At 35.7% G+C, this 25,155-nt stretch overlaps 1 protein-coding gene across 2 annotated transcripts; it reads left to right on the top strand.

The window, feature by feature from the left end:
- On the top strand, nucleotides 1-24,460 carry plcb3 (phospholipase C, beta 3 (phosphatidylinositol-specific)). Of its 2 annotated transcripts, XM_056462251.1 has the most exons (32): nucleotides 1-64; nucleotides 182-322; nucleotides 1,483-1,562; nucleotides 2,307-2,360; nucleotides 2,495-2,567; nucleotides 3,488-3,588; nucleotides 3,797-3,963; nucleotides 4,466-4,612; nucleotides 4,687-4,844; nucleotides 4,972-5,054; nucleotides 5,139-5,223; nucleotides 5,452-5,599; nucleotides 6,428-6,529; nucleotides 6,686-6,765; nucleotides 6,846-6,942; nucleotides 7,396-7,480; nucleotides 9,077-9,201; nucleotides 9,307-9,461; nucleotides 9,585-9,746; nucleotides 9,860-9,959; nucleotides 10,107-10,211; nucleotides 11,679-11,773; nucleotides 12,229-12,361; nucleotides 12,550-12,585; nucleotides 14,623-14,732; nucleotides 15,311-15,420; nucleotides 15,594-15,753; nucleotides 15,851-15,927; nucleotides 16,009-16,089; nucleotides 17,158-17,218; nucleotides 20,435-20,521; nucleotides 21,093-24,460. In XM_056462251.1, the coding sequence occupies exons 1-32, from the start codon at nucleotides 14-16 to the stop codon at nucleotides 21,378-21,380; spliced, it is 3,537 nt and encodes a 1,178-aa protein (XP_056318226.1). In that variant the 5' UTR covers nucleotides 1-13; the 3' UTR covers nucleotides 21,381-24,460. The 2 variants fall into 2 exon arrangements, with proteins under 2 accessions (XP_056318226.1, XP_056318227.1); XM_056462252.1 differs by lacking the exon at nucleotides 6,428-6,529.
- Nucleotides 24,461-25,155: the final 695 nt, after the last annotated feature.

Raw genomic sequence — 25,155 nt, 5'->3', positions numbered from 1 at the left:
GGAAATCCTGGACATGAGTCATATCAGGGACACCAGGACAGGGAAGTTTGCCAAGATGCCAAAGGTAAGTTTTTACAATATGTATGCCTGTGCTGGAAAGTGTCAGTATGAAGCTTACGTTTAGAAAGGCTCGTATGTCAGGATAGCGTATGTGGGTGGTAAAGTTTGCTTGTGTTTTTAGGACCCACGTATTCGTGAAATGTTGTTTTCGGGCAAAGCAGATGGGAACTCTGACTCAAGGCTGCTAACAGTCGTCTACGGCAATGACCTGGTCAACATCTCCTTCCTCAACTTCCAAGCTGTGCAGGATGGCTATTGCAAGGTAACCACAACAACCAGTCCTTGTCACCAGGAGACCATGTCCCTGCTATTACTCCCTCTTGCTCTGTTCTGCTTTTCTGCATGCTACTGTAGCTTTAAGCATACGTTTTTGTTTGTATTATGGCCCGCGGGCCATCCCATCTGAGAGTGGTTTAGAGATTGTCATTTGAAATTGAATGTACCCTTTTATTTGTTTGTTTTATTGTTAAGCTACAAAAAGCTATCTGAGATGAAACGTTTCAATTTAAATGGTGTAAATGAATCAGATTTAGTTTGAAATGTACATTCGACAGATCGAGGACAATGCACTTTGGTAAGTGAATCAAAGCAAAGGCAGATTCTGCTTGAGTAGTGTATTCAGCATTGAACTCCACTGTTATAAATACTATTGTTTATGTTTTTATTGGAATAAGTTATCATTTTAAAAGTTATACTGCATTTAGTTAATACAATTGAAATGAAAGTTATTATATATATTATAGGAATTTATTTTTTTATATTATGAAAAAAATATCAGGTGGCGCAGTAGGTAGTGCTGTCGCCTCACAAGCAAGAAGGGCGCTGGTTCGAGCCTCGGCTGGGTCAGTTGGTGTTTCTGTGTGGAGTTTGCGTTCTCCCTGCGTTTGCGTGGGTTTCCTCCGGGTGCTCTGGCTTCCTCCACAGTCCAAAGACATGTGGTACAGGTGAATTGGGAAGGCTAAATTGTCCATAGTGTATGAGTGTGAGTGAGTGTGTATGGATGTTTCCCAGAGATGGGTTGTGGCTGGAAGGGCATCCGCTGCGTAAAACATGTGCTGGATAAGTTGGCGGTTCATTCCGCTGTGGCGACCCTGGATTAATAAAGGAGGGACTAAGCCGAAAAGAAAATGAATGAATGAAAAAGTGCATTATGAATTAGGAAATTACCCATGGCAACTTTAATGGGAAATAGTTTGGTATATTTATCTTCGGCCCATGCCTCTCAATGATATTTGGTTTTTGGTCCTTCATACGAAAAAGTTTGGGCACCCCTAATCAAAGTATATTAGATATTGTTTTATGTTAAACCTCAAAAGCATGGCACATATGAAGCATGATTTATTTCTATGATTATCATATTAACTGAATAAATTCCTTAATTCATTTAAGAATTCATTGATTTGTGCTATGATTGGTTTCCAGGTGTGGACGGATGAACTGTTTAAACTTGCCACAAATATGCTGTCCCAGAATGCTTCCCGCAACACCTTCTTACTCAAAGCGTGAGTTTTCTGTTTGTCTGAAAGCATTGTGTTATGGCAAGTGACATGTTAGTGGAGCAAAAATACAAAAAGCTTTCACTGAGCTTTAAATATACATCTCACAATGCAACTGTATTACTCACAATTAGGACTGTTTCTCACAGTTGTGACTTTTGTATGTCATATTACAACTTAATACAGTATCTCTCAGATACTACTTCTTATCTCTGTAACTTTATATCTTATTATTGAAGGTTTTATCCTGAAATGACAATATATAGCTAAAATTGTTACATTGCAGCATAATTGTAGCTTTATTTCTGAAAATGGCACTTCAATATGTTACTATGGGATCTTTTATCTCACTGTCTAATCTAAGTCCAACTGGACCTGACAAAAGTTCAGGCCAGGTTTCCATGTTTAACTTTAGCTTTGCCTCAGCGTTGGTTTTGTAATTGAAGGTCACACATGGTCTTAAAAGTTAAGCTCAGTCAAACATTGAAAGTTCTGCTACCCCATGATGAGAAAAATAAATTTATACAGGTTTGGAAAGTAAATGGCACAATTTTCAGTTTTGGGTGAGCTATAATTTACAAGCAGGATTTGGGTTTGTTCTCTACTAAATGAAATACCTATTATTAGCTTTGTATCAGTTTGAGGCAGTGCTGGTGTTTTCTTTTTGCAGAAGTACAAATAATCACTGTGAGCTAATGATGAGTGATAGTAGTTTGCCTCTCACAGTCTTTTCTGTTGTTGTTGTAATAGTTACACAAAGCTAAAGCTGCAGGTAACTCAGGATGGGAAAATCCCAGTGAAGAAGTGAGTAAATACAAGCTTTCTTACTCAAACACCGTTAAGTTCTAGTTCTTCAGGCTTTTGATGCTAATCTACCACTTCTTCTTTCATTATTCCTTTCACTTCTTCTCTTTTTCTTTCTCTTTCACTTCTGTTAGCATCCTAAAAATGTTCTCTGATAAGAAACGTGTGGAGATGGCGCTGGAACACTGTGGTCTGGTCTATAACAGGGTAATCGATCATGCACCAATCACTATTACATGTTAAACCCTTTATTGTCTGTTGAGCTTTAACGAGGCATGTTTGAATCAGTCTCTTTCTCATTTGTTAATTCATTGTTTTTCAAAGTATTGTTTTCTTTTTTTTCCAAATAATGCACACTTGCTAAGAAAGTTTTATCCTCATTTAAGACTAATTGCGTCTTTTACACTTTATGGTGATCTATGCTCAGTCCTTTTATGGGTTAGTTTGGACAGAAGATGATCTTCAATGTGTCTGCATGTTTCTTGTCTTGCACTGCCCTCTGCTGGCTGAACTTATAAGTTAACTGAATCATTTAGAGGACCAAAAGTAAACACCAGGGGTCGCACTACTGACATGTCTAGTTAATCACTGACTATGGCAACAACCCCAGAAGCATAATAATGTTTACTTACATTACCCAACCATTGCAAGATTTTTTGCTGTATCCCATTTATTTAAAAATATGTATTTTTGTTTATTATGCAAGAAAGAACATTTACAAAAACACAATATGAGTAAAGATATATTTATGAATGTAAAACTTCACCAGAAAAAGCAATAGCTGTATGCCATCTATTTATTTATTTATTTATTTATTTTAAATATGTCTGGAGCATATCAGATTAACATGAAGTTCAAAATGGTTCATATGGCTCACTGCTGTAGAACCAGTTTTACATCTTCTATTGTGAACATTGTGTGCTTACACACAGTAGTTTATAAGAATCTTTAAAGATAATTTGTGCTTTTCAAAGTAATGTTCCCAAGAGGGGTGTTAGGCCCAAAAACGTTTTAGGTATGTTGTCACTAAAGGTGCTTTTGTAGAATGAAAGTACTTTTAACTGAATCTCTTCATTTTATCTGTCTCTTTGTCTGTATATCTGTCCATTTATCATCCATCCATCCAGGTGGATGGTATAAAACCAGATGACTTCACCTGGGAAATGTTCCAGAACTTTTTAAACAAACTAAGTCCCAGACCAGAGGTGGAGCGAATTTTTGTAGATCTGTGAGTGATCAGGATAAAACAGCAATTATATAAATATTGTGTGCCAAAAACGTATTTTTGACACTTTAATTCACGTTTAAACATGTTTAAATACAAGATTTCTTCATTATTTTGTTTTATTGAGTGTGTCCAAATACTTTATTGTAGCACTTAATATGCATTACACAGTGTTTCTAATGGGCAATTCTCTACAATTCTGTGTGTGTAGAGGGTCTAAAGGGAAGCCCTTCTTGTCCTTGGATCAGTTGATGGACTTCATAAATCGCAAACAGAGGGACTCACGACTAAATGAGGTTCTTTACCCTCCACTCAAACGAGATCAGGTCCGCCAGCTCATGGAGAAATATGAGACCAACACCAGCCAGCTGGAGAGAGGTATAAGTGCACACTTACACACTTTGGTCATACGTAGGCCTATACGGAATCTGTGCATGTAGAAATTTGCTGATCATCAAGTTTATGTATTTACTTGTGTAAATGTGTGTGAATTTTAATGTTTATTCAGGTTTTTTTATTAATTTGACTAATGTTATTGGGATATAATAATAGTAATGTTAAACTGTTCATATGATTTATTTATAATACAGTTTGTAAAGTAATATTTCCTGTCTCTCAGTAGATTTATTATATGAGAGACTTGCTTTGTTTACCAAAGAAGTGTATCTAATTGGATTTGCATAAGAGAAAAGTTTTTTTATAATAAATATATATTAAATATTAAGTTTCTAGTTACGATACTCCTAAAATCATTCTATATAAATCTGCAGATTTTTTACAAAATTCTCTGCAGAAATAGCAAAAAATGTTTGCAGATTCTGTTTGTCCTAGTGATATGGTGAAGATGAGTCTGATGGCAATTTGTTTCACGTGTGAGTAGATCAGATCTCCCTGATGAGCTTCACAAAGTATCTTGGTGGAGAGGAAAACTCTGTGGTTCCCCCTGAGAGGCTGGACATAATCGACGATATGAATCAGCCACTGTCCCACTATTTCATCAACTCTTCACACAATACATACCTTACAGGTTCATAAACACACATTCTATTAAACAGGAACCTAGTAATGTGCATACCTGTAACTGTGTCTTTCTCTCTACAGTGGGGCAACTGACAGGCCTGTCTTCAGTTGAGATGTACAGACAGGTGTTGCTGACAGGATGCCGCTGTATAGAGCTGGACTGTTGGAAGGGTCGCCCACCCGAAGAAGAGCCAATTATCACTCACGGTTTCACCATGACAACTGAGATCCCATTTAAGGTGTGTGTATGGCCCCATCTCGGAGTGTGTGACTTCATCATTGTTTGGTTAATTTCCATGGCTGAAATTCCTGTCTGACCTGCAATGAGAAATGGTGTCTATAAGGTTTTGTTGTTTGCCTTTTCAGGATGTGATTGAGGCCATTGCTGAAAGTGCTTTCAAGACATCACCTTACCCTCTCATCCTGTCCTTTGAGAACCATGTGGACTCGTAAGTGCAAGGTTTGATTATGTTGTTAATGCATACTGTTTTGCCATTGTGTATATCTTACCTTGGTTGTTACTTTTCTTTTAGAGCAAAGCAGCAGGCTAAAATGGCTGAATATTGTCGCTCAATGTTTGGGGATGCGCTACTCATTGACCCTCTGGACAAATGCCCGGTGGGTTGTTCTTCACCATAAAAACAAATTTATCAAACATCAGTTATCAGAAGTGTGATTAAAATAAGACAATCTATTGATGTAAGTATCTAAGCAGGATGATGTCCAATAAACTTGATAGTTTCCACAGAATATAAACTAACAGCTTGATCATAACCCAGAGTAATTAATATGAATATGACAGATTGATTTGGCCCTCATAATTGAGAGATTATGTCATTTTTACAGCTGGTTCCTGGTCAACAACTCCCTAGCCCCCAGGAGCTGTTGGGGAAGATCTTGATCAAGAACAAGAAGAAACATCACCACAGGGCCTCTAACGGTGGGAGCATCCGACGCAAGGATGGGACAGACGAACAGTCTTCACCTTTGAATGGTGTGTGTACACGTGCAAACACACCAAAACATAGCCTGATCTGCTCTAGCATAGAAGTGACTGATTTCAACGGTCTTAAATGCATCAAAACAATTATTATTTAAATGTGTATAGCAACTTGTGAACACACAATATACTGTATATGTATAAATGATGCTGATGTGTGTATATAAAAATTTAAGTTGCACATTGAGGTACTACCAAAGACTATGAGCACTATGTTCACTTTAGTTCAGCGTGTTTACATGGAAAAATGGAAAAGCAGTAACTGTAATCAAGTGAATGGCTTGTTAGAATACACTTCAGTGTTTCCTGCATCAGCAGATCATGTTGTGTTTTGTTGAACAGTGCAACCTGTGATGTTCAATTAGTGAATTAACTCACCCTCGTGAGCCAATTTTTATAATGAATCAAACTTCTGATGCTAATGTGTTTTTTATTCTGACAGCATTCTCACTCACTGAACAGTGAACAATTCCTTCACAGTTAACTGCCTTGTGTGTTTTTAACTACCTTTCCACATCTGCTCTTTTGTGATAAGCATAACATTTATTTCATTCTGTGATCATTTTTAATTCATGAATTATTCTTGTGGGCCATTTGATTCCGCATTTCCCTCAAATGGACATGGAATGGAGTTATCTCATGAACTCATCATTTACATGTGCTCACCCTCATGTTATTCCAAACCAGTGTGATTCGAATCCAAATGTATTAAGCTCTTTTTGGGGTAAATGAGAAATTAAATGTACTGTATGCATTATCCATTTTTTTATTTACCCATTTCATTTCCCATTAAAACTTATTCATTGTAAGATTTGTGTTTAGATTGTCCATTGTCTGATGGGGATGTGGGCCAGCTCATGTCCAATGGGGGTGAGAAGCTTGCAGAGAGGATGGCCAAAGACCATGATAACCACAAATCTATTGGTGGGTTTTTGCCTAGATGACATGAGGTCTCAGCCTTCAGGATGGAGAATGGTGTCAATTAGGCACTAGTATGGCAGTTCACAGTTAATGTATTTATAGTGTGTTTAAAATCTTTGTGTCTTTGTGTGTGTGTTATGTTTTAATGTTGCTTTCTAGATCGGGGAGATGGTGAGAGTGATGAGGAGGAGGAAGAGGAACCCATTCCAGATCCAAAGAAACACAACAACACTGATGAGGTAGATTTTGTCCCTCTGCACAGTTCCCTTTTCTACTCTCCTCATTCTGTGCGTGTTTTTGAACCATCTCTCTTTTTCAGGGTACTGCATACAGTGAGGTGAATGCCACGGAAGAGATGTCCACGTTGGTCAACTACATAGAACCAGTCAAATTCAAATCTTTTGAGGTGGCGGCCAGTGAGTAATGATGCTTTTAACATCATATTTATAACTCAGTGTGTCTGCTGGGTCTTAAAAGTCTTAAAATGTCTTAAATTACAAAAAGGAAAATAGGCCTTAAAAAGTCTTAAATTCACTAAAATATTGTGTTGTCTTAAAATGGTCTTAAAAGTCTCAAATTTGACTGGTTGGAACCTGCAGAAACCCTGATAACTATTTTAGCTGGATTACCAAAATTGGGTAAAAATGATCCATTTTATATAATGGTTGGTACACATATGAGATGTTATGTAAAGGAAAGTCTCTCCCACCATTAAGCATATTTTATTACAAATCTAGACAAGATTTTTAATGCTTTTAATGCCCACTTGATGTTTTTAAAATGTATCCCATGAAGAGTTTTAGGCTATGCATCAAAACCTTTTAACTAAAACATCGGTGATACGGTGATCTCTCTCTCTCTCATTTTAGAGAGGAAAAAGTTTTATGAGATGTCATCTTTTGTGGAGACCAAAGGCATGGACACATTGAAAAATTCTCCCGCCGAGTTCGTTGAGTATCCTTCACCAGCAGTCAGTAGTAGATAATCACGTACTGTATGACTCATTCCAGAATTGTGGGTACATTTGAAGCATTTTCCATGATAATATAAAAGATGTAAACTGATTCATAATGCAAAATAATCCAACATTCTTAAATGTGATTGGGAACGTTTGATTCTGTTACTAATTGTTGTTTAAATTATTGTTATTATTATTATAAGCCAATAACAGACTTGACATTTTCCACCATTTTGTGATTTAGCTCAAGATGCTAACCTCAACCACATGGCATGTCTAAAACAAAATATGCATTTTCATCATATTGTTTTTAAAAGTGAATGAGAAATTAATTTCTATGTGCATGTTCTCCTCGTTTTGGCGTGGGTTTCCTCCGGGTGCTCTAGTTTCCATTTTGAAATGCGGCATAGGTAAATTAAATAAACTAAATTGGCTGTAGTGTATGAGTGTGCATGTGAGAGTGTATGGGTGTTTCCCATTACTGGCTTGCAGCTGGAAGGGCATCTGCTGTGTAAAACATATGCTGGATAAGTTAGTGGTTCATTCTGCTGTGGTGACCCCTGATGAAAAAAGGGACTAAGCCAAAGGCAAATCAATGAATTAATGAAGGAATGAGAAATTCACAATAACAGAGAGAAATAATTAATCTAATATTGGTGTGTCCTAAATATTTCATACAACTGAAAGAGAGAAGAATAAACAACATGCCTTGGTTCCTTGCAGTCTCTCACCAGAGGAAGTGAAATCACTTGGAGCAAGTCATGTGTCTTTTTGTCAGTGCTTTAAAGATTGTCATGCCCTTCTATCACTTATGTAAAAGTGTTGAAAAGAACTTCGGAAGAGACACAAAAATTATACACTTATATTTGAAATTATAAATAAAATAGAAATAGACGTTTCTTGCAAATGTTTATTTAACATTTATTCACAAAAAAGATACAAATTAGACCTATTTCATGCAGCTGAATGTAAGATTAAGGATGCAGTAAAAAAATATGTAGCTTTATGTATGTAGCTAATATTTGTATGTAAAATGAATGTACTAAAATTTCCAAGAAAATGTACCTAAATATTTTTTAGAGATACAGTAAATGGATATCATGGGTGGTGTTGTTCAAAATGATTTCATTTAATGTTTTGTTTTTGAAAAAAAATAAGAGACTGTTTATCTTGGAGATGCAAAATGTATTCGCAATTCTAAAAATCACGCATACGCACAGTCCCGATTCGCCAGCTCCTACTATGCACTAAAACAATGGAATGTAAATACTTAATATACTGTTCTTAAAATAAAATGCATGTTTTGTGAAGTTTTAAAATATCTTATAAGGTTCTTATTTAAATGTATTCTTTATTGCATGAAGTAGAACATATGCAACTAAAAACTTGGGTGATTATTTTACCCAAGGATATTGGGTGATTGTTTTAATTGTTAGATGTACCTGTAAATGTTTTGTTAATCTTGCCATTTTGTGTTTTTTTTTTATGTTATTTATTTGTATTTGGAATGCTGGTCTGAATGTTTGATGCATGTGCTTGCTGTGTCATGTTCAAGCAATGTTGTTCTTCCTAAACAAAATGTTTGTATTCAGATATAATAAAAAGCAAATGAGTCGAATTTACCCCAAAGGGACTCGTGTGGACTCCAGCAACTATATGCCACAGCTTTTCTGGAACGTGGGCTGCCAGATGGTGGCACTAAACTTTCAAACCCTTGGTGAGACATGAACATAGCTCTTTTGTTCTTCATAGTTTGTCTTTTGCTGTTGTTCTACATTTTTGCTCATGAATTCCTAAAAAAAGCTTTTACTCTGTTTTTCAGACCTGGCGATGCAGCTGAACATGGGGGTGTTTGAATATAATGGCCGTTGTGGCTATCTGCTGAAACCAGAGTTCATGAGACGCACTGACAAACACTTTGACCCCTTTACTACAGACATTGTTGATGGCATTGTAGCCAACACAGTTAAAGTCAAGGTATATTATTATTATTATTGTTATTATATTTACTGTTTCAAACAACAGATGGTGTACGTTATTCTGCATTTTATATTTTCACATATAAAATGTACAGTTAGATGATGTCTAATACCTTCACAGATCATCTCAGGCCAGTTTCTAAATGATAAGAAGGTTGGTGTTTATGTGGAAGTGGACATGTTTGGGCTTCCCGCAGACACTAAAAGGAAATATCGAACAAAAACTTCAAACAACAACTCTCTGGACCCAGTTTGGGATGATGAAACATTTGTGTTCAATAAGGTAAGAAGCTAAAGTAATATTTTACCCAAAACTGCACAAAATCTTATCAGTATACTTATGTAAAATGAATTACATTTTGAAAAAGTATGCCCTTCATTTCATTCTCTGTCTAGGTGGTGTTACCTACTCTGGCATCTCTGAGAGTGGCGGTATATGAAGAAAACGGAAAGTTTATTGGTCATCGTATCTTGCCAGTGTCAGCATTGCGCCCAGGTGCCGATACATAACAGTGATCATGCTATTTTGATATAGTATCGAAGATCTGCTGTATAATAACTGTTGTGTTTGTGTGTGTGTGTGTGTGTGTGTGTGTGTGTGTGTGTGTGTGTGTGCGTGTGTGTGTGTGTGTGTGTGTGTTAGGATATCACTACATCTGTCTAAAGAATGAACTGAACCAACCACTCATGCTGCCATCCCTGCTCGTGTACACTGAGGTACAGGACTATATTCCCAACGAGCACCAAGGTAAGCAAGGGACTTCAGGGATAACCAACGTCATGTATTAAGATCAGGGGTCTCAAACTGCCGGCCCATGGGCCATTTACGCACTCCCCCCAACTGACGTCAAAAATATAACAAAATTCGGTGTTTTTAAATCACTATCATTGTTGTGCAGTAACATAAAGCCACTTGAAGTTTTGATCCATACATGCACATGCACATTATTTCTGTGGCTGATTTAGACGTGCAAATAATGTTCGCAAGTGCTTTACTTTTGTAAATATTCAAGGGTCATTTGATTATTATTGGATTTATAACACCTGTATTTTGTTGTACAAACACTTCTTCATGGCTTACACTGGTGGTGTACCAAATGTAATAGTTTTGCTAATATTAGATTCAAATTGTCTTATTTAATACATTTTCCTCATATGCATATTAAGATTTGTATAAAATTATGTACATTAGTAAAATGTTACTGCTAGTTGAATTGAACATGTTAAAGTAAGTGTGATTATGTACATACTTTCCCCCTCTTTTGTTGTAGTTAAAAAAAGAAAGCTATTAAGAAAGAAGAAGTTACCCAAACTGCTTTCTGCTGTTCTTACACGATCTGTTAAATTTTCGATCTGTTAAATTTTCCCAACAATTGGTTAGGACAGAATAATAATGATTATTATGCCTATTAGTTGTAGTATTTTCATAGCATTTAAACTACCCCTTCAATATGTACATCAAGAAACAAAAGCTTGAGTTTTGACTACATATACTCTGTGGAAGTGTTTGTCTCATGCTTGGCCACACACACAACAGCCACAAATATATTTCAGCAGTTGTGATAGTTGCATTATCACTGGTGACAGGTAATGCTTGAAATATAGACACCATGTCTGTTGTCCTAAGATCCATAAATTATGTCAGGTTTCCACTTTTTTTCATGTGTTTGAATGTTTAAACGACCATCCTATGAATTGTCAGTCACTGAATTGACTCCCCACCAATTAAATTTGAGTTTGAGACCCCTGATTTAGAGTGATGCAGTCATGGGATCAAAACCAAGAAAACATTCACCACTGTCTTCTTTTAAGGCTTTTTATTAATGGGCTTTTATGAATTAAACAAGGTCTGTAGTGAAAATTGTGGAAGTGTAATGTTTAAATAAAATTGAAACATCAGGAAGTTGTGTGTATTTCTGATTCATTCATAAATATAAATAACCAGTTAATAAGGCATGTTGGAAAATCTGAAGTTGATGAGTTGCAAATGGTACTGTATACTATATAATGTAATATCTGATTAGCTGCGTTGTGTCTTTTTATTTCTTTTAAGTATTTGTGCAGAGTGGCAGAATTAGGCAGTTGCAATGGCTCATGGATCATCCAGTGTGGGTTTCAAGCAAACAATCTTTTAGTATGAGGGTCTGATGTTTGCCCACTGTGTCATGCATCTTTGTTTGGTGGTTTACTTCTTTCCTCATCTTTTTTTGTATAGAATACGCAGAGGCTCTAACAAACCCCATTAAGCATCTCTCTCTGCTGGCCCAGAGAGAAAGTCAGCTATTAGCACTTATGGAGGATCCCACTGAGGTGTGTGTCTTTTTTTTTTTATTTACTTTGGTGTTTTTATATGCTGGACATTTCTTTCCTTGTAACAGAAGTGATTAAGGTGAGGGCTGAGGTTGTCAAGTTCTGAAATTGCAAACAATTAAAGTAATTCTACTGCCTATAGTTATCTGAACCATATTATAGTGCAGAGTGAAAAGAGATTTACTGAAAATACTTAAATTCATAAGATTTCCATGAGCTTAATCATACTTTTATAGATTTTCTATTAATCTACCCTTCTGATACCTTTTTTGTACTAGGTACTTTTTTCTTTGTTTGTTTGTTTTGCAAAAGTAAAAGGTCAAGTGTCCATTTATTAAATCCGGTTTCATTTGATAAATCATTTCCTATTTCCTTTACTATCATCTCACCATCTCATCTTGTCGATGTTTAAGCCGTTAAGTGAATGCATGCTTTGGATGTTTGTGTTCTTGCAGGGTGGGCCTACGAAACAGGAAGAAGGAGACAGGACTGACTCTAGCTCTCTAACCTCTGTTGACCCTATCTTCCCTCTGCCCTCATCTCCAACACTTCCTAATGTACAAACTGACTTGAACCCTCCTCCATCAGGTTTGGACTAACCGTTCTTTTTCTTCTTTTTCTTTTACACTTCTGTCATCCTCTTTCAATCTCTACCTCTCTTAATGTTTGCATTTGGATCATAATGTTGCAGTCTTGTCAGTTCTGTACTGTTGTCTAATCATGCCTGTGAATGTCATGCCCATTAAGTGACCTGTATGTTCATGTGTAATATATAGGCCAAAAAGAAGATCTAGTCAACAATGTCCTTAAAGGTAAGATCCATTATCATACGCTCATCTTCATCAGTCACTCCACTGTGCAATACTGAGAAGTGCTGTAGATCAGGGGTTTTCAACCATTTTCAACTCCCAAAGTTTGCAAAATTTCACTTAAGCAGAAACAGCAAATATGCCACAAAGAATTCAATGTGATTAATAAACATACAACCATGGAATCATTTCACTGAAAGATTTATTTCAAACACTCAGCTGAGGTTATGGGGTTATGGGGAGTTAGGAATAAAAACATGTAATTAAATGTGATATTTTCACATGCTTTCAGATCAGCAGAAACAGAGCCACAGTTCACTGTGAAGTAGGCTGGGCGATATGGCAAAAAAAATATGATAATTTTTTTCATTTTAGTCTATGTCTAATTATCAAGATAAATGTCAAATCATTATACCTATTAAATTTAAAGGCTTTTCAGCATGTCAATCCCTTTGTGCAGCTGATTTACCCCACTTTGTGAAATGTTTGAGCTGTATGATGATATAAATAAAAAAAATAATAAACAAAAGAACAATCAAGTCTTCAACAACCAAAGACATTACCCTACAAGTTATTGTATATTATTGTTCAAAATCAGAAAAAAATAAGTAAAACCGGTTTGGAACAAGTAAAAGTGAGTTAATAGTGACAGAATTTTCAGTTTTGGGTGAACTATCCTTTTAATGGTGAGTATGGTGAATTTACGGTAAAATACTCTTTATTATATTTTATTTAGAGAGGTTAACGATTACTTGATGATCTATTGATTGTCAATAACCCTTTAATCGATAGACCTTATTGATCACTGATTAAGCATGGACATTTAAAGATTAAGTTATGCTTTGCGCTGTGAGATGCGTCCATGCATTACATAACCAAATGTGTGCAGTTTACCTTACCTTATGGAGTCACTCTCCTGACATTGCATATTGTGGGATTCATAAAACCCTGTTATGTGCAGATTTTAAAAATCGTGCATCACGCCGAAACATGCGGGGAGCCTCTTCATTGCCACAATAAATTTCTGAGTTCTCTCATCCTTCCGAAAAAGTTCGTTCTTCCGCCGCAATGTAAGAATACTTTCAGTGCTGCTAATAGTTTGTAAGGACTGTGCTGGTTCATTTAAACCACTTGGTTGAACTAATTAAATTCAAACCGTGTAAATGGTTAAATGGATTGTTTTGGCACCTTAAGCTTAAGCTGACTTGTTTTGAAGCGCTTCAACTCAGATGTTATTCATTCTTCTTGTTTATGTTGTGGACAACTGACAACAAGAAAAATACATTAAAATTGGTTTCAAAAAGATACATTTCCAAAGAAAAATATATATGATTTTGTTTGTGCCCATCTTATACAACTGTTGTGCTGGTGGATGATATTTCGCTCCAGACAACTGAATAGCTGTGTAGCTCCAGACTACTGAAGTTTAGTGACGTTTCTTGTCAATGTCTGTGACCTTTTTTTCTTACTCCTCCAAGTGGAATTAAGACTGTAAGGCTGTAAACTTATACCACGTGCGGCATCCAGAAGTGCAGGCTGCAAAATGCCTGCGCAGCATTACGCATAGTGTATAAACATTATCGAGCACTTTATCATTTTCGTTTTATCGAAAAAATATATGTGAAGATAATTATCGTTATTGAATTATTGCCCAGGCCTACTGTGAAGCCTTGCAAACATCTGTTAAATCCCAGAACAATTTTGGGTAGCTCATCACTGAACTATGGCTCTGTGTTGGAAATACTTCTCCATCTGAAAACAGGTGCTGGAGATTTAAAATGGCCTTTGCTTAATAAGGGAGCCCTATCCAGTTGTAAGTGTATCCAGTGTGCGTGTAAATGTGAATAGTATGATAGCTGAGCCTGTTTCTGAAAGCACAGCATGTCAATCCGTGTTGGGTTCCCAAAACGGCTAACTGTAAACCGTCCTTCATTGTTAATAATGAGTCCATTGCATGCTTCAGGTTTTTACGCCCCTCCCCAATGGTTGAAAACCCCTGCTGTAGATCTTTGACAAACTGTCTGTTGTTGTATTTTGCAGTAATCGAGCCCGAGTCTGTTGATGAGCTCAAACAACACAATTCCTACCTGAAGCTTTTGAAAAAGCAATGCAAGGAATTTAAGGAGCTGAGCAAGAAACATCTCAAAAAGGTTAGCACATGCAATGCCACTTATATTATTTGTTATGCAGGAAATTTAATGTCATGATAACCTTAACCACTGATGCCGCATTAAAACAGAAACTTATTTTATCAACGTGCTTTAATTTTAAACAGTTATTTAAGATTTTTTAGTTACCAAAAAGTGCTTGCTTTGCAGTTAGCTTTGGCAGTTAGTGATTGAGTGGAGCACACGACCAGCATCACACCGCTCAGCTCCGCTCGCATGCTCTGGCTGCTACAGTATATCAGTTCAGTATGTTCAATATGTTGTATAACTGCCTCTTGCTGGTCATGTCTTTCTTGTCTTAGCCCATTTTGTGCTGTGCCGCACTGTATTGCAGCATTATTGCTGTATGGTTATTAAGGTCTGATCATTTGCTGGAATATTATGGAATGGTAATTATTGGATAAAGACAATTCTTATAACCATGTTTTAGAACATATCAGTGAATCAGTCGCGACATTGCAAACTTGCATCAGAACCTTGGTCTGACAAGTGGCAAAGCAAATATTCTATGCTATATATCTATATTTGCCTTTATTTTGACAGATGTATGTATGTTTCAGATGTTGGCCCACAGTAAGGAACAAAAGACTCTCTTTAATCAGCAGAGCTCTGACCTCCAGAAGAAACGCAGTCAGATTGAGAAGCGTATACGCACAAGTCTAAAGAAAAAGTATGCTTTGATTTAAATTATTTAAATAGTGTTATTATTATTATTATTATTATTATTATTATTATTATTATTATTATTATTATTATTATTATTATTATTATTATTATTATTATTATTATTAATTTATTTATTATACTAAATGTGTGTTTGCTTGTTGTGTGTGCTGTTTGCAGTGGATCAGAAGATTCTGTGCATAGGGAATTAAATGAGCTGGATCTGGAACTACAGAAACAAATGGAGCAGTTCAGAGAGGAGCACATGCAAAAGCTTCTTGTACTCAGACAAGGACAGCTTCAGATGGAGAAAGAAGTGAAACAATTCCACCTCAAAGAGGTATAACACACTCAACAACAGTGCAAAGCGATCGCCGCTGCTCTGACAGCTTACTGCTAAAATGCTGATTCTTCATGGCTTTGTGCTTCTGTCTCAGGCCAATCAGAGACTGAAGGATATCGCCATCGAATGCCAAGCAGCCCAGATCAAGAAACTCAAAGATGTGTGTGACAAGTAAGATCCTTCTCTGTTTGTTTTTGTTTTTTATTTTTGACTGTGAGGACAAGTGCCAGAATTTCTTATTTCTGCTTGCAGAGAGAAGAAGGAGTTACAGAAGATGCTGGACAGAAAGAGGCTGAACAGCATCATCGAGGCCAAAAAAGCAGAAAAGGAGATGTGAGTTATTGTTGTTTCTCATCTTAAGGACGGTGCCTGTTGCAGTTTAGGGTTAAATTGTTAGTCTACCTAAAATTTCTCATCATTCCCACTTTTCTTTTAGGAATGTAGAAAACATTTGTTGACTATTGAATTTCAACTTATGAACAGAAAGCCATCAGACATTTCTGATGGGTGACTTGTCTTCATTTTAAGAGCCAGTTGGATTTAGTTTAGTTGGTTTTAGGGAAACACACAAGTGCTCCTCCTAGTGAGCATAGTCAATCCAAAAGAGAATAGCAATGCATTCTGAAAATCTCACAGTCAATGCAGAATCAATATTTTGAATTGTTTTTCACCACAGCTAAAACTACTACTACTACTTTTTAAAATATGTTCTGTCTTAACCTAGGAATGTTTTGTATTGAAGTGGATTGAATTGAATGAGTATTGAACTCCTTTCTAATTGATTGACTTCACTTGACAACCATTTCTACTTTTTGTTGCTGATCTCTGTAGCTGTTTGAAGCAATCTGCATTGTATAAAGTACTATAAAAATGCAGTAAATGTGCCTTGACCTCTGCAATACTGTACTTTGACATGTCTTTCCATCCAGCTATATTCCACTTTTGTCTTTTAATTTTTTTTGTATTTTGTCAAGTGATACTTGACACAGTGATACAGATAAAGAAATACATGAGACCCTTTTTGAATGTTTAAGCTATTAAAGTGATAGTTCACCCAGAAATTAAAATTCTGTCATCATTTACTCTGCTTTTACTTGTCTCAAACCTTTATCAGTTTCTTTTTTCTGTTAAACACAAAAGAAGATATTTTGAAAAATGTTGGAAACCTGCAACCATTGCCTTTAGTAGTATTTGTTTGTCACACCATGGAAGTCAACAGTTACAGGTTTTCAGCTTTCTTCAAAATATCATTTGTGTTCAACAGAATAGATAATCTCAGAAATGTTTGGAACCATTTGAGAAGGAATAAAAAGTGCGTTTTTACTTTTGGGTTCAGTATTGCTTCTTGACTCATCCAACAGTTATGGTACGATAACCTTCTTCTGTCATTCTCTCACTTAGCAGAGATGTGACTGAGATCAATAGAAAACATATCCAAGAGTCGGTCAGCTTAATCCGTCAGGTGAGTTTTTTTTTTTCTTAATGTCTGAATTTTGCACTAATTGGATAGTATTGTATTTGCTTGTCTCTTTTCATATGTGTAAGTTATATAATTATATTAGTTGTATTTAGGTTATTGCTTTATTCAGTACCTTGTCTTTATTGAGTGTCAATCAGGGTTTTTTGCTTAGGGATTTTCTAAATATGTTTTTTTTTTTCTGAGAGAAAGTCTTATTTGTTTTATTTCAGCTAGAATAAAAGCAGTTTTTAATTTTTAAAAAACATTTTAAGGTCAAAATTATTTGCCCATTTAAGCTGTATATTTGTTTCGATTGTCTACAGAACAAACCATCGTTATACAATAATTGCCTAATTACCCTAACCTGCCTAGTTAACCTTATTAACCTAGTTAAGCCTTTAAATGTCACTTTAAGCTGTATAGAAGTGTCTTGAAAAATATCTAGTCAAATATCATGGCAAAGATAAAAGAAGTCAGTTATTAGAGATGAGTTATTAAAACTGTTATGTTTATAAATGTTTTGAGAATCTTACCGTTAAACAGAAATTGGTGAAAAAAAACAAGGGCAAATAGGGGCTAATAATTCTGACTTCAAATGTACTTCTGTAATAGGTGGTTGTTGTTAGTTTTTCTTTTTTTATGACTGTTGTTTGAGGTCCACTTTTGATATTTTAGTGTGGTTTTACATTCAAAACATCAAAATTAACCCCTTCAGAGCTGAATTATGTTGCAAGTTTCAGAAAAAAGTAAAAGTATGTTTTCAGTTTTTGAGGCTCCTCTGAATGAGACCAAGTTATAATAATAAAAATTCATTTCTTTAAGTATATATACATATTTTTGTCCATTTCAATGGACCTCATGGCCAGAACAGTTGTGCTTGCAGAACATTATACCAACATAAAATACAAAATAACATAAATGATTTCTGGTATAATCCTGAAATAATTTTTTTTTAATCATAAACGATAACATTGTAACTTTTTTACTCTAATTTTGAGGTTTGTATTGTGTAGATTGCATGTTTATAACAAGCTTTATATTCATCTTCCTCATGACCCCATAATGTCCACATCTGAGATATTTCCATCTGCTATATGCTCAAGAACTTCAAGATCTGTATATTCTGCATATGAAATTGTTTCAGCAATGAATTAGTACATTGAAATACATTTTTATATATAAATTAAATCTCCAGTAATGTTTCCAGTTTATCCTAATGACCAGACATATTTGAAAACATCCTGATCTAAAGCTTGCAATGTTACAAAAGATTTTAAACTTTAGTTAGTAAGCGCAATCCCTCTTTTTTGCATACAATTTATGAAATATTGGCAAGCATATCAATAAATCTGAATAAAAACATTGTAAATGTGGCTTACATGCTGCTTTTCAGTGTAGTGGATTTTTTTTTTTTCATATTACAACATGTCAAGACTTACCACAATTTGATTAGATGACAATCGTCCAGATGAAATGCTTAGGAATCACAAAAAACATGGGCTGACATGTGATGTCTATTGTAATGGACACAGGGTTTGGGGTTAATAAGTAATAGTCTATTTTCTACCCTGGTTCTGAGGTTTGCCCGAGAGATGCAATTTTTTTAATGGGCCGGCCGAATTGTAGGCTTGGGCAAAAAATGCCCACAGCATTGATCGAATAACAGTTTTGCTTAGTAAATTAAATTTCACCTTCCCTGTCAGTACATGTGTCGATAAGTGTTTTGAAAACATCCATTCAGGAGAAACAGTAATTTTCAGTGATTCACTGAACTGACCACACCTCAAATACCAAGCATGCTCCATATATTGTGTTGGTCACTAATTCATCACTATTCATTACATCCAAAAAAAAAAAAGATTTTGCATATTTTACATAATATACACTATATTGGCAAAAGTTTTAGGATACCCTACCCTTCCACAGGGGTATAAAATCCAGCACCTTACTGCTTCCTATACATACTGCTTACTATACATACTGCTTCTATAACATTTGTGAATGTGTCACTTTCTGGAGCTCAGGGAGTCATTGAGGCTGTAGTGTGATAGGTTGCTATAAGTTAAATTGTGACATTTCCTCACTACTAAATATTCAACCGTAAACTGTTATTGGTATTAAGCAGTTGGGAACAGCGGCACACACCGCCATGTAAAATCACAAAGCAAGGTCTGTGCATGCTGAGCCACACTGTACACAAAAATTCCCAACTTTCTGCTGAGTCAGTAGCTACAGACCCCCAAACTTCATGTGGCCTTCAGATTAGTTCAAGAACAAAGCAAAGGTTGTGCAGTGACTATTCTTCCACAAAAAGCCACTGCAGAATACTGTATTTTGAATGTTTATTAGGGCTGGAAAAACATGTGGTGATCTTGAGTAGCCTAACTATAACAATATTTCTTATAATAGCATTTTTATAGAGAAATGTTACATTTTATTAGTTATGTTTTAAAACCATATTAAAATAAACAGTAATACAATACTCTTCAGATGTAATTAATTCAAATTCAGACTAAAAAACTGTCGAGGTGCAAACTTTTAGTCTTTGATAAACAATGTATCATTGATAAACAGTATCAATGAGTGAAAATCTCAGCAGATATTCAGACTCTGATTGGCTGTTGTTATTTTCCTCTCTTGTCTTGACTCTCCCCATAAGTATTTATTTTCAGCTCTGGGTTCTTTGGGTCAAATTTGGATAAACAACATGCATAAAACAAATATAATTTTTTTACACATCTGCGATACATATATTGCATATAGTATGATCTCGACATAGAGATATATTATATTATATTATATTATATTATATTATATTATATTATATTATATTATATTATATTATATTATATTATATTAAGCAAAACTAGTCAACCTAGTCAGTTTGTGTTTTTATGTGAATATAAATACAACCTAAAATATATAATGATTAAATCATAGTCAGTAATAAGGCATTGGATGTTTCCAGTTGTGTTTTAACGTTGGTTGCACAGTAAAGTCTAACTGGTCCCACAAAGGTGTCTCGTCACTTTATTACTAATTATAAACTGATTATTTCTTGTGTTTTTGTTATTGTTGTCGATACATTACATTGTTGTTGTGTAACATTCCTTATTAGAACAAAGTGTTACAAAATCCATACCAGACAATCTTGAGGTCAAACTATCAAAGTGAATCTTTCTCTGGAAGTCTCTTAATTAACTTTCTGACTTTGCGTAGCTGGAAGTATCTCAGGGGAAGCGTCAAGAGAAGTTGAAAGCCCTTCATAAGGACATCATTCAGAAAATCGAGGAGGAGATTCCTATGGTCAGTACATGCATGCGCATATCTATTCAGCCGTCAATCCTGACAAAATAGTCTCTTCTTGACCACAAAATTTTCTTTCACTGATCAATTTTTCCCTGAAAGCAACCATTGATTACTTAAATGTGCAAGACCTCAGGTGTTATTTGCTTCCAGTTAATTTTAGCTGCACAAAACATCTTGCTATGTTTTTTTTGTTATTGTATTAATGTACTGCAACGTGTAAATTAGACTATATCCTTGATGCTAATCATACAACAATAGAAAAGAAAAAAAGAAAATCACTATTTAGTTCTTAACTGTGTCACTTTTGTAGCTTCACCAAGGATCAATGTACAATATAATGATCTTTTTACATTCATTTAGTTAGTCTTGGTATGTCTGTTTTGTTAGTTGTTAGTAATTTCATTGACATCTAAAATATTGAAGACATAACAGCTGTGTTTCCATCAATGAAACACTTACTCATATCAGTTTTGCTCAAATAGTCCATTCCTAATTTGAAGCTGTCAAAAAAAATTGCTTCTTAGCTTTTACTTTTTCCTACTTTCAATTTTGAATGTTGTCTCTGTAGAATCAGGCTGGTTTGACCCGTGACTTCGAGGCAGAGCTAAAGCATTTGCCAGAGGAGGTTTCTCAATATCTGCAGGAGCTTGAGAGCAAAGGCTCTCGTAAAGACAGCTTGATGGGTCAGACCAATGATGGCCCAAACTCCGGCCCCCCATCCAACTGCAGCACACCCCCTTACTCCTCCCCCAACCACAGCTGGAGCAACATGGCCAATGTCTCGTCCTTACTGCTGGACTCCTCCACCTCAAGCACTTCTGCCAAGTCAGAGACGGACACTACAGGAGTCTACTAATGATACTACACTCCTTTTGTTTGTTTTCTCCATCAGTCTCTTCAAATCCATCTCTATTCTCGTTGGATTGTAAGAATAGGTATAGTATTACTAGAAGTTGTACGCATTTTTTGTGGATTTTTATTTGGTTCTTGTTTTTTCTAAACCTGCATACACTTTGCCATGGTGTGTGCCTGAATCAAAATTGGCGCCTTTTTACTTTCCTGTTTTACACAAGTGGATTTTATCTAGCTTTAATGATACGGGCTCTTGTACATACTCGAGTACGTAAGACACCTGTGGAAACCAGAGGGACGAGGTTCTGTATTTATTCCTGTTATATATTGTGGCCTTTGCAGCTTTACATGTATTGCCTCAAGTTGTCCTGAAGGGGGCAGTGTAAATTGGCAGTAATGATATCTGAGGCACCAGTGCTAGGCTTAATCTGAATGGTACGTGTTTACATAATAATGCGCAGATGGACTATTGCTTACCCATGCCCAAACAACACTTTATCTTTTCTTGTGAATGTTTATTGGGTACGTAGTATTGTGTAAAAAAAAAAAATGTGGACGATTTCTTATCATTAGGATGCATCAGTTTGTCATTGGGGTGGTACCTTTGAACAAGGGACAACTGAAGAGGGTACTTTACTAAGGGCAGACTGTTTGATCCCTAAAGGAACTTTTACACATTTTTAGTGTACGTTTTGGTGTGTGTGTGTGTGTGTCCTATGACACTTTAAGTGCCTCACATCTCTCTCACCGACATCATTCTTTTAAAAAAAAAATCCTTTAATCCCTCTCTCGCTCTCTCTCTCTCCCCTGTATCTCCCCCATATCTGTTCCTCAATCGGTTGGCTTAATCTACTCTAATCCCAGTTCTGTGTAATTGGCGGTGAGCCCACATGTCACACTGAAATCCAGTGATGTCCAGGAAACTTCAAGCGCCTTTTATTTTTGGCCAAACCCTGTTGAATCCGCTCACAGTCTGAGTGCAGTTTCATGTCAGATCCCATATGCAGCGGTCAAATCCTCCACTTGACTTCATCAAGATCTTTTCAGAGTCATGACACATTGCATAATTTCAAAACCGAGCATATGAGCATGCAATTTGTTTTTCAGTGTGAGATTGAAACAAGACTTTTGCAGCTTAGCTCTGATCACCGCAATCCAGGGCTTTTTTTAATCTGTTAGAATGCATGATGTTGGATTTTGCTTTCTCTTACTGTAATCTGCTGATCTGTTCCCCCATCACTTCCTGTTTACTTTTGTACATTTGGTCAGTTTTTAAGTTCTATGTCCGTTTGTGTCTTTTCCCTTTTTCCCCACACTCTATAAGTGTCTCTCAGAGCTCCAAGACTCGAAATGAAGGCAGTTGGATTTGATGTTTGTGCATTCAGCGTGAGCGTCTAGCACGCAGCATGCCCACTATAATACCAGAGCAGCAGATGGGCATTGTGCTTTATGATATTTATCAAAGCACTTTGAGAGAAACAATTATTACGGCACTTATGACAATTAAACAATTACATTTGCTGAATAAGTAACTTAATATGCAACATGGACATGATGTGGATGGAAAGGTTTGCTAGTGAAAAGTGTGTATGTGCACTGGTTTGGTGGTTTACATGGACAGAAATTAGTATTATGAACTATACCTTGGATTATATTGAGGTGGTTTATGAAGACATGCTTCATGTCCTTGTAATTCAAAGTGCTTAAAAAGCATACATAAGTTTTTATTTTATTTTTTACATTCAAAGTTTGCCACTGTCTTCCTGTGAGGGTTGAGTTTAGTGGTTGGGCTGCAGTTTTTAAAGTATGAAATGCATTACAACTATGTAGAGTCCTTGTAAACCACCGATACCAACATGTGTGTGTGAGAGAGATGTACGTGCTTAATGTAAGAATGGAAACTTGATCATAGATTTTAAAAGGCAAGAAAGGAAAAGGGCTGCTGTGAGATGGACATCACCATTTTTCACTTTTCAAAACGAGCAATGAGGGTTCGCATGTTAAGTCAAAAGCTTTTATATACCCGTATGAACCAGGAATAATGGTACTTGCATGTATTCATTTCTGCTCTCCCATGTCTCATTATCTTCAGTGAGAAACATTAGTGATGTACATACTACCAGGAAATAATAATGCACGTATGTCAGTAAAACCATGTGCGCATTTATATATCGATCTTCATCTAATTCATTCCGTTTTGAAGGTAAATGAAATCTACTACTGACTAGAGGAGAAATTGAGGGTGATGTCTGTGTTTTTGCTTTTTTGATATTGATCTAGTGTTCCAACAAACTGTGCACACACCCTCATCCTAAACGACATGTATCTGTCTCAATCTGCCTGTTTGAATTTGTGTGTTTGTCTGAAAATGAGGTACAGGTATTTTATTTTTATTTAAAAAAATATTGAGAAGCAGATTTTATGGGTTGTATTGCTGTTTCAGACACTTTATGAATGTCATGTTATCTACAGTAGCATGATTCTGTATTGTGCCTGTGTAAATCACATTATCACTTGTGTTTCTATAAAATTTCAAAAACGACAACTATTCCTTTTTTGGAAATCTAGTGATTTAGATAACCACTTTTTAGTGTCTTAAATTGGGACAGAATTCAGGTTGTTTTTCCAGATTTCTTTAATATTATTTTGATTATTGTTGGTACTTTTTTTTCCCCTAAAGCAGACATTAGCATGATAATTTAATTTTGTAATCAGTCATCCTCGGGGGCCGAGCCACGTTGGGTCCATCACACAAATGGGCCCAAAACGAGAGATATTTTGTGATGCTAGTGTGTGTTCTTAAGTCTATGAGGACTGCAGAGAGACTGTAAGGGACAAAACATGCTTACCCAAGGGCTAACTTCTGCTCGGCCTCAGTTACAGCTTTAACCAAGTACATATCTGATAGTGTCTCTCCCTCTGTCTGTATTTTTATCATCCTTCTATAACACTTTATTGGTAACACTGTATGTAGATAATGCTGGTCTGCCATGTATAAAGGGAAAATTATTACTCTGGATGTAATTTTATTGCCTCGATAAATAATATAACTGTACATTAAATACAGAACATTGCGTAAAATGACTTGCTTGTGCTTCTCTTTTTCAGTTCTCTTTTTATAGGAGTTTTCAGATTTTGAAATGTTTCTTTTTCTTTGTAAAAGGACAGTTTATGTGACATGGTGTGTGAAACATCTTCAAATATGCTGATTGAATCCATTCTGAAATGTGAAATAATTTATTAATATATAAAGTTTAATTTAAAACTCATTTCAAACTTTTTTAGTTTAATTTAATAAAAAAACAAATTTGTGACATTTCTATTTTATTGTACCACTTTTTGGGTGCATGTCAAATATTCCAGTGCTGTGTCGTGGCAATTTGTAACTTTTTGATTTAGTAGCTAATTCATATGACTTTGTGCAATCTTATTCATGCAGTTTAGTTCAATTTGCTCATCCCACAATGACGGTTGGTTTAGGGGCAAAGTTTGCTACTACGCCTTTATTTAAAACTTGTAAGACTCAACTCTGAATTCAAATGAATTTTTTCATAAGACTGAACTTGTATGAATTTTTTCGTAAGACTGAACTCGTATAAACTTTTTCGGAAGACTGAACATGTATGAATTTTTTCACAAGACTGAAGTCGTATGAATTTTTTGCAAGACTCAACTCGTATGAATTTTTTCGTAAGACTGAACTTGTATGAATTTTTTCGTAAGACTGAACTTGAACTGAATTTGTACAAATTAGCCATTAAACTGACAAAACGTAAAAT

The sequence above is a fragment of the Danio aesculapii genome, chromosome 7, assembly GCF_903798145.1.
Source record: "Danio aesculapii chromosome 7, fDanAes4.1, whole genome shotgun sequence".
Lineage (NCBI taxonomy): Eukaryota > Metazoa > Chordata > Actinopteri > Cypriniformes > Danionidae > Danio > Danio aesculapii.
This window is presented reverse-complemented; position numbering and strand designations above follow the sequence as displayed.